Source organism: Parasteatoda tepidariorum, chromosome 9 (assembly GCF_043381705.1).
Source record: "Parasteatoda tepidariorum isolate YZ-2023 chromosome 9, CAS_Ptep_4.0, whole genome shotgun sequence".
NCBI lineage: Eukaryota > Metazoa > Arthropoda > Arachnida > Araneae > Theridiidae > Parasteatoda > Parasteatoda tepidariorum.
Window position 1 is genome coordinate 18,125,179 of NC_092212.1, and position 11,081 is coordinate 18,136,259.

At 29.8% G+C, this 11,081-nt stretch overlaps 1 protein-coding gene across 1 annotated transcript in view; it reads left to right on the forward strand.

Moving 5' to 3' along the window:
• Nucleotides 1-1,325: 1,325 nt before the first annotated feature.
• LOC107456580 (clavesin-1) overlaps nucleotides 1,326-11,081 on the forward strand; it is a 24,825-nt gene continuing 15,069 nt past the window's right edge. Inside the window, exons 1-2 of the mRNA XM_016074486.4 lie at nucleotides 1,326-1,646; nucleotides 8,947-9,189. Of these exons, the coding sequence (XP_015929972.1) occupies nucleotides 1,520-1,646; nucleotides 8,947-9,189 (370 nt within the window). The 5' untranslated portion in view covers nucleotides 1,326-1,519. The remainder of the gene's footprint in view (nucleotides 1,647-8,946; nucleotides 9,190-11,081) is intronic.

The window sequence follows — 11,081 nt, forward strand, 5'->3', positions numbered from 1 at the left end:
TGAAAGCTTATGTGATGCACCACATTGTTAACTGAAAATTTATAATTAACCGAAAATTTATAAATTTCTGCTAGTAGTCCCCTTCTATTTAACATATTTTGTTGAATCCGGAGGAGTTTGCATGTCTCGGTTCCCATTAAAACGTTATGATGCCTCGACTGCTCAAAGTCGAAGATAAGTTTCTTTTAATACAATGTTAACACGCTGAATGCCACGCTAATTTTACTTGCCTGTCTGGCCAAACGGTAAATAACTACAAACTAGATTTGCAAATTTAAACAGATTTTGCTCTTTTATTAAGAAGTTTAGCATGACTCTAGCAAAAAGTGGTGAATAATATAAGCCTACGAATTGTTTAAAAATAGTGGTGGATAAAAATCTACTAAATTAAATTTATTAAACCAAGAATCACAATTAATAAAATACAATTTAAAATGTTTATTCGCTGTCCGGAGCAAGTTGGCATCTCTGTGTATATAAATAAAATTATTTTTGTGAGTTCTATATAGCATTAATTTCTATAAACCTTTATAGTAACGATAATAATATTAAAAATTTATTTGAATTGTGTGTTTCTAATAATCTTGGCTTCACCGGTCACCGGTGACCACCGCGGAGCTACGAACAAACTTAGAGCCGGTCACCGGTGACCCCCATGGTATTCAACTTGTTAATAAAAATGATTTCATGATGAAGTTACAATTGTTTTATTGTAGAAAAAATAAATTGAAATCAATTTAAAATTGCGTTTTTAAGTATTATTATGCTGTTGTAATAAAAAAGACAATATCTCTCCATTGCTTTCAAATTGGCATTACAGTCTTTTTTACTTAAAACGACTGTATTGTTTCCCTAATTCATTAAGATTATTTTAAAGCGTTTGTCTCTTAAGTTAAAAATTACTTCTTGATAAAAATCTTGCGCTCGAATCAGAACTTTTTGTTTCAATTATTATATTACAAAAGAAAAAAAAAAACCTAGTTAAAAGCTTTACTGGTTGCATATTATTACGATAAATAATTATGTGGATTGAATTAGCGAAATTTTCGCAAGTCACGTAAAGTGAATTCAAAGCATATTGTTTTAAGAAAAAGATAAAAGACTTTTTTATAAGGAAGTGCACGACCATTGTCTTTAAAATTTGAAGAATACATTCTATCTTCCAAATAGAATAAAAATATTCCCCTAATTATGTCTCGAAACCACTTATGTCAATAAAAAAAGTAGAATTGTCATGTTAATTCCATCTCAAATCCCACATACATTTCATCATGGACCTCTTTTTTTGATTGACAGCTGACGAAACAAACCTTAGACACGCGGCTTTATTCTAGAACGGTGAAACGCGGAAAAGTAGAAAGTTCTTTTCGACCGTCAGCACACCCCTGTCGGACAGAAACTTGTTTGCCTTTTTTCTGTTCCTTTTTTGTTTGTTTCTGTTTTAATATTTGCTGCAATTGGAAAAAAAAAGATGGCGGGCTATATTGTAGGATTGTTCTGAGTTGACCGCTTAGTGACTATGATGCCGTTGCCATTGTGGTTCAAAGGGCTAACACCTGAGTTGAGTAAGAAAGCCGCCGAAGAATTGGGCGAAACAGCCGATGTGAAAAAGAAAGCTCTGATCGAGTTCAAACACCTTATTGAAGGTAAGTTGATTTGAAAATATTTTTGAACTACATTGCTTTTTATTTTTTTACTAAGGTCAATGAATTTCCGTTGTATTGCGTTGATGCGACCGAGCTTCAATCAATGATAATAATAGATATGAGTGCTTTTCGAGAGACTTTGTCATATTTACATTTATTCTCTATTTTTACAATTTCTAATTTAAAAAATGTCTTAAATTTGAGGATTTATCACACTTACATTTATTATCCATTTTTACATTTTCTTACTTAACAAGTCTATAAATTTTGAAACTTTATCATATTTACATTTATTCACTATTTTTACAATTTCTAATTTAACAAATTTCTTAAATTTGAAGATTTATCACATTAACATTTCTAATCCATCTTTACATTTTCTAATTTAACAAGCCTCTGAATTTTGAGACTTTGTCAAAATTACAATTATTCCTGAATTTTACAATATATTGACGATATATATCTTTATTTATGTGACTTTATCACACGTACATTTATTATCCATCTTTACATTTTCTTATTTAACAAGCCTATGAACTTTGAGACTCTATCATATTTACATTTATATTCTACTTTTAAAATTTTATATTCTACTTTTAAAATTTTATATTCTACTTTTAAAATTTTATATTTTATTTTTGAAATTTTCTATTTCATAAGTTTCTTAAATTTCAGACTTTATTGTACCGACATTTATATTCGATCTTCACATTATCTTATTTAACAAGCTTCTCCATTTCGAGACTTTTCTCTTCTTTACATTTATACTCTATTTCTATACAAAATTATAAAAATTATCAGAATCACTGCCTTATTCTCCTTTTTTGCAAATTTTTATGAGCCCAGGAAATGCAGTATTGGAGTAAGTTTTTAAATATTACAAAATTAGACCACAAACGCTTTTTATTTTCACAAAACTGTGGCTTTTCTTCATATAGATGTTTTGCGCTATTTTTAAAATAAGCGTAGACGTAGCTGGCTTTAGATATGCTAAACTTGACCTAACAGTCACTAATAACAGTTGCAAACTGACAACAGTTATAAAAATAGCATATTATTCGCAAAAAGGCATAATTTCATACTACGACGAAGCTTTTGAAAAACAGCCCTAAATGCTAGTTATTGCTTTTAATTTTATTAAGATTTATTGAAACAGGGCGACGAATCCTGCTACGCATTGCTTAATGTCCGAAAAAAGTAAAATTCAAAGCAAAACTAGCCCCCTCCCCTTTTTTTCCTCCAGAAAATAGAATTAAATGGCTGCATCAGAATAACAATGAAAATTTCAAAACATTTTCTCATAAGAAAATATTTTATGCCAGTCTTTTCTATAAAAAAAGTGTCACGAACTAGGGCGGATAGACATTTATTACTTTGAAACAGAAAAGGAAGTTCTGAGGCATTGTTAAATCGATCTGATGTAATAATTTCAGATTCATATTTTCAGCATAATCTCATAGAATATTGCTTTAATTAATTCTATTTAAAAAAAATAACCATGATTTTGACTTAATGGTTTTTATGTACTAATTCGGCAAAATATAAAATGGTAAGGTGCATTAGAATATTCTGCCCAAGAGAAGAGATGTCCCACTCTAAAGTGACGGAAAAGTCCCTTTATAAGAAAGTAGCAGTATTATTTATTGTAGTTGCTTTTTTGGAAATATAGGTTGCATCTAATAAAAATGAGATTCTGATTTCTAATCCAATGAGATTCTAATTTCTGAAAATTTAATAGTACAATTGAATAGCTAGATTCCCGTTAGTAATTAAAACGCTAGTAATAATTAGCTTCAAATCCGCGTCTGACTAAAATTTAATAAACATTAGGTATAAATTGCTTTAATTAGAACGGAACAAAAATGTAGCTCTGATATATGTTAAAAAAACACATAAAATTTTTTAAAAATTATAGTAGCTAATAAGTAATTTTTAAAATAAGTATGTGGTATTAATATATTTTAAAGTATATAATTTTTGTAATATAGTTACATACCTGCCAACTTTTAATCCTTTCCATTATAATTTTTCCCAGTGGTAATAAAACTTCAATTTTAAGAAAACAATTACGTTGTATTTGAGAAAACTTAAGTTGACAACCAAGATAGTAACGCATATTCATTGATGTGCTTAATTTTTGTAAGAATAGTGGTGATCAAAATCATTCACAAATTAAATTTATAAAAGAAAAAATAGTATATATTTACTACCACTTTAAATATGAAAATAAAATTTTCCGGAAAATCCGGAAGAGTTGGCAGGTATGTAGTTATACTAATTAAAAAAAAAGATTATATTCAGAATAGATTATTTTGTAATATAGTTATAATAGAATATAATATTAAAAATGAAAACTAAGGAATTAATTTTAAGCATTCTTTTTTTAAAAAGTTTCATATTGTTTCGATAAAAAATATTTAATTTATAAGAAACTTTCTAAAGAAAATGAAGTAAATGAAAGGTATGACGCATTAGTGACAAAGCAGCAGAATTATAAAGGTACTTTTTTAATATTTAAACAGCATCCTGGATTACATCAAGGCTAATCCTCAATTTAAACTGTTCAGCAAACAGCATATTTCTTTTTGTAATATAATATCTTCAAGAAATAGTACACTTTACTGTCTTCAACAAACGATTTGTCCATGGCGCCCATTTTCTTTTAATTAAAAAAAATAATAGTCAGACATTATAGTCATTTTTCACCTAGTATTTTGTATGAAGACCTTTGAAAGTAATATGCTATTTACACAACAGAGATAATTCTATAACAATAACAGAAAATACTAGTAATCTATAATTCTCCAGTAAAAGTAAATCTGCTCTATTAAAAATTAGTAGATATGAATTTATAATTACAAATAGTAAAAGAACTTATTTAATTTCTCACTAAAACAGATACAATTGAAATGGTTAGTTTTAGGCCGATCATAGTTAGGCCAAAGTTGCCTTCTAATGAACAAAGTAGTACATTCAATAAAGCTTATTATTTTTTATTTTTCTTAGGAAAATATGTTCTGCAATCTTGACAATGACGGTCACCAAATCATTAAATTACAATACAACAATTGTTTCTGAGCTTTTTTAAAAGTCAAAATTTCAAAACATATTGACATTATAGAAACTTATAGAAAACATGAAACAAATTAGATAATTTTCGTAGATAAAACAATTTAGCTAAATAATAAGATCATTTTTTTTTCTTTTCTTTTTTTTATTTTTTAAAAAGAACAAGTTCAAAGAATTCCAAGGTTAAGCGGAATATCAGTTGGGAACCACTGTTTAAGAGAATTTGAAATGGGGTGGCTAAGTCTCCACACGGTATCTTATAAGTAGTCAGCGCAGACTATTTTAAAAGTGAACCAGTTGTGCGCATGAACCCAAATTCTGTTTTAAAAGTAATTGAGAGCAATTTATCACATATATTTGAGAATTGAATCTGTAGTGGTTGATAAATAAATAAGACAAACTAATCATATTCATAAATTAAACAAATTTTTAGACGTATATTTGCTACCACTTTCGTATTTTACGTGATTTTGTATTATGGCTCTTTCGTAAACTGGTTTACATTCATAATGGTCTAATCGGACTACCTTTAAGTAACCGTGTGGAGGTTAAGAGCATTTTAATATATGGTTGAGAGGCAATGAAAAGAATGATTAAGCCATAGTTTTTTTGAGAGACATTTGAATATTTTACTTCTCATTTATCAAATCTAGAATAAAATAGTGTAGAGGTTTACACAAATTAAAGATTTGAGTTTTCAATAGCTGTTTACTGTTGAAGAATATTTTGAAATAAAATTGCATTAAATTCAAACTGCACTTATAAACTATATAAAATATAAATACGTTTATTAAACAATACCTTGAAATAAACATTTATTGCTATTTATAAAAACAGTTTTTAAAATTTCATGAAAGAAAGAGCAAAGAAATTGGAGAGAAAAATATCACTTATATTGCTACAGTTACAATATCTCGTTTCGTTGAAAAATTAGCAAAAAAGTGTTATAATTTTCTTTTACTTTTTCATTATTATTAGAACGCTACTCAGGGCTGCTTGTTTTATTTCTAGGAAAATTTGCTTGCAATAAAACCATGTCCGTCATGTGTGTTACATGTGATTTCAGAAAGAATAAAAACTACATCAGCACCGTGTTTTACTTACTTTATTTATAAAAAAATTGGGCACCTGTGCCGCGCAGAAGGCCCATATCCCATACATCATGAAATAAAAAAAAAGTTAAAATAAAAAACAATTTGAGTTTAGCAGTCTATGGGGTGGCTGTTACTGGGAGACAAGCACCTTGCTTGTATAATTGAAAGAAAATGAAAATAATAAGAGAAACTTGCTGTAAACTGTGGATGTAAACACCTTATCTGCCAACCAGTTCCAATTTATCGGCGCACTTTTCTATGAATATTTAGAGTGGTAGTAAATATAATAAATTAAAATTTTACAAATGATTAAATAAATTTAACTTATAATGACTTTACACACAAACAGCTTTAACCGATATGAAAATCGATTAATTGTGCTGAGAACTTTGTAAATGGGGGCAGCCTTAAACAAAATAAGTTTACCTTAAAATTGTTATTTTGTTACTTGGGTACCTCCTTAACCCCTTGGGGACGGGTGATTCAGAAAAACATTCGTAAAAAATCAGAATCAAGTTGTAATTAAATAAAAAACGGTAACTTAAATGTAGTCATTACTAATTTGACAGACTTACTTTGCTTTTATTTTAATTATTGTTAGTTTAATCATATATATAATCAATGTTAATTCAAAGTATAACTAAATAGTTTTATTTTGAACAAAGTAATGGTGAATTAAATAAATCAAACAATTATAACTCCGCCCACAAATAAACTGCTAAAGAAATACTTTGATTACCAGTTTTATCTTTTTACCCTGGTTGATACGGTTTTGTGATGGCACGTATTTGTGACAGTCGGTGCGAAAGGGTTAAATGTTCTGGGTAGTTAATATTTTCGGGTTGGCAGCTATGGAATATATATATATATATGTGTGTGTGTGTGAGTGTTATAATTTAATATTATTAACTATTTTAATTAAGCAAGCTAGATTTGAAATAGCTACACTATTAGCTTATTGATCTCGTTTACCAGATTACAAATAGCTCTTTTCTGCCAAATGTTGATGTTATAGATCTTCAAAAGATTAATAAAAAAAAGATCGCAGAAGAATATTTCAGTTATAGATATTCTTCGAGGAATGAAAATTATCCGTGCTTTATTTTCATTCACAATTTTTCGTTTGTAAAAAATATAATTGTTTACCGAATTTTTCATGAGCACACAAATACAGACCTGACAAATACAAAGCTTTTTGAAAATATTCTTTAGAGTGATACATAAAAATTACAGCTTTCAGAGTTTTGGGGGAATTTTACTAACATTTTAAAAGCCTCGTATAGAGAGCAGGAAAAAATTGCATTTCATATGAAATTTTAAATTATTTACATATAGTGGGGTGGAAAATAAGTTTAAATCTAATTTACGAAACAAAGGATCATAAACTCAGATGCCACTCGAAGATATTTTCTCAAAGAGCGTAGAAAATTGGCAGCCATGCATAGATACTAAAAATGTTAATAAAGTTATGATAGTCAAGGAAAATGTATTTTTCTGTAAAAAAAAAAAAGGAGAAAAAATTTTTTAGTACCAATACTTTGTTCATATTTAGTGGTTGCCAAATACTCATTTTTTTTTTAAATATTTGATACGATAAGGCTTAACTTCATTGGAACTTAAAACCCTTCAGTAGATACTTTAGAACAATAGTTCCCAAATGGTATCGAGGAGAACTAGGGTTCCGTGAAATATTTAAAGGGATTCCGCGAGTGAGTACTTTTTATATTTAGTGATTCGTTTTGAAACTTCTGATTATATTTATATAAAACCTATAATTCATAAAATTTATTTACTCTTTCGGTTGCCTTTATGAAATTATTTCAAGTAAAATGCCAAAGAAATAGAAATGGCATTTTTTAATGGAAAATACAATATTTCTAATAACAATATATTGAATAAATTACAAAAATTACAAGCATTTTTAAAATATTGTATTAGTATTTCCCATAGCGCTTTTCAAATCAAAATAAAATAAGTAAATACTGCAAAGAAATATGTTTCTTCAATAACCATTTTCAACATTTAAAGCAGTTCTTTTATGTTTTCATCTAAACCATAAATAGGCTTATTTTAGTCACTTTCAGTTTGTATATAGATATACACAAAAAACAAATTCGTAACTGGACTAGATGTAGCAGAAGGACTGCAAATTTAACTGTCGGACATAAAACCAAATTTAAGATTATTAATGATAAAATAATGAAAAATCGTCACTCCATTATTTAAATACTTTAAAAGTAGTCTTTTATAGGTTATAACGTTTCCACTTACATTTATAAACTAATTCATGGTGTCGGGGTTCTGCTATGACCTCCTACATCAGCAAGCCACCACTCGAGATTTAATAAGTAGTCTGCGCAGACCATTTTAAAAGCGAACCAGTTGTGCGCATGAACCCAAATTGTATTTTAAAAGTACTCGAGAGAAATTCACCATATATATTTAAGAATTGAATCGGTAGTGGTTAACAAGTGAATAAAGATAAACCAATCATATTCATGAGTTAAATTTTTTTTTTGATTTATATTTGCTACCACTTTCGAATTTTTAATAAATTTTGGATTAAATGACTCTTTAGTAAACTGGTTTGTGTTCATAGTGGTCTTATCGGAATACCTATGAAAAACCGCGTGGAGGCTTTCAGCTGTAGGAGGCGTTGGTTCTGCCAAAAGAAAGTTGATTATTTAGGGTTCCGAAATCGAAATAAATGGGGTACGGCTGCTGTAGAAATTTAGACTAACAATTTTAAAACAAATCTTCGTAAATGAAGCTAAGACAACATAACTGGAAAACAAATAATGTCATCTAAGTAGATATTCGATTGCTTGTGTATAATAAATTGGTAGCTTTGACAGGATCTAAACATAATATGTAAGAATCGTTCCGCGATATGAAAAAAAAATCACTTTTTTTCTTCCTCTCCCAGTAGTCTTTAGAAAATAAATCTCAAATTTTCTTTTCTAATATACAGTAAATTATTATCAAACACGTATGAGTAAATTTAATAAACGTTTCTTAAACTTAAAGCCAAACACTCTTTTTCATTTTATATAAAGCTTCGTGATATTTTTTACTTAGATTCTGTTTCCTTAACTATTTAAATGTGGAATTAATCTAATTATTTAATCTTTTTATAGAACAGCATGACATTAAATGTCGAACTGATGACAGTTTTCTTCTACGTTTTCTGAGAGTGAAAAAATTCGACACCCAAAAGGCTTTTCGGACATTTCGGAACTATCACGAGTTTAGGACGAAACATTCAGGTGTCTTTACGTGTTTGAAGCCTTCAGATGTTAGGAATGTCATAGATATGAACATCATTAACTATGTGTCCTACAGAGTATCTGATGGCTCTCACGTTGCTATGTTTCGATTGGGTAAGATTACGTATATGTTCAGTTAATATTCAATGATTCTTATTTGCATTTTATGAAGCTTCCAAAGTCTATTTTATCGTAAACAGATCGAAATGAAAAAGCTATAACTTTTTCTATGTGTTCGTAAGTATGGAATCTTGAAGATACTAACACATTTTCAAAGATTTGAAATAAATTTAAAATTTGCATAGTAAATTAATAAAAATATATGGCCTTGTTATGGCCTCATGTATACTGATTACTTAAATACAATCTAATGAAGTCTATTATTATTAATTTATCAGTTTCCCTGTATTAACCGATTAATTTATTAAGAAATCTTGTCTAGTTTAGGCTATATTTGCGACTAATCTAACATTATCAACGCTACGACAACATGTTTGCATCCTTTTTTTTAATAATCTTATAAATGTCGATGAACAGCCGACCCAATTGTTTGGGTTTACGACTACTAATGTTCAACTTCGTAGCCTTGTAATTTTGAACCCAATCCAAAAGACAAGGGAGCTCCTTAATAAGGAATTGGGAGAAATTTGCCTTCGTGGAGGACTTTTTGATGGAATTAACCTGCACTTACGTTTGGTGGAGAGGAAAGACCACTAAACCCTCCCGTGGTTAGCCCGACAGCGAAGGGACTCTAACCTATGATCCGTCTACTAATGAGGATATTTCTCGTCAGCACAGTGGTCAGTGCAAGCCGGATGTGGATCCGCTTCGACCAGCCATCGCTGGGGATTCGAACTCGGTTCACCTCACAGGAAAGCTAACGCTCTATCCCCTGAGCCATCGCGGCTTATTATATCCTTTTCGAGTGGTTAAGTCAGATAGCGCTTTTTATTCCTGAGTCTGGCGAATGTGAAAATTTAAACTATTCATGTTGAATGCATACTTAAAAAACAGCATTGTTAAATAACAGTCCTCATTTATCACGGTTCACTTGAAGCTGCTCTTTGATAGGTTTATCGGATGGATGAGGAGTAAATTTATACGTAAAAACCTATGTTTAACATCCTGACTTAATTCGCAAAAGACCACCATCACTATCTGTTTACATAACCACACATTATGAAAAGAATGAAAAAGTAGCAAGAGTCAGCTTTTCTGAGTAATGAAAATTTCTAAGGCTGTAATAGCTTACGATAAAGTTTTAAACAACTAGATTAAAAAGGTTTATTCAAGAACGTATGCTGACTATCACTTAAATACCAGGTTGTGGTAGCCCAGCACTTAGAGAACCGAACTCCGATCGGAAGGGAGAGGGGTTCGATCCTCGATTCCACCAAGACAGATGAGTACACGCGATATACGTGCTCGTAAATCGTACTGTAGAAGAAAGTGTCGAAAGTCCTGCGGTTGGTCACTGAGCAATACTATGCGTAGAAAGATCTGGGGGGATCCTCCTCTTCAGATCTATGTCCCCTTCCCGTTCAGATGATGGGAGAGGGATCTTCCCCTTTAGATATAGATGGTCCTAAAATTGATTTTTTTACCATTACCGTGTTTCGTATACTCAATACCAAGTAAAAATTGTACAGTCTGGCTAACCTAATAATTAATAATTATTAAGCAAGATTAAGATTAATAAAATAAGCTAGTATATATATCGCTCATAGGCTGCAATAGTGGCACAACTAAAAAAAACACGCGTTTTTGACTAAGATTAGGTGTAAATATGAAAATACACATACTTTTCAACAGCAATACTAGCACAACTCATAACTCAACTTGAAGGTAATCTTCGTGTTTAAGCAAACTAAAGCATTTCTTATGTATTTTCCTTAGCAATGAAAACTTTAAACCCACTTATCTCAAAATAAGATTTTTTGATCGGATCGCCTATGAGTCATATATATATATATATATATATATATTCAGGTGTCTTTACGTGTCTG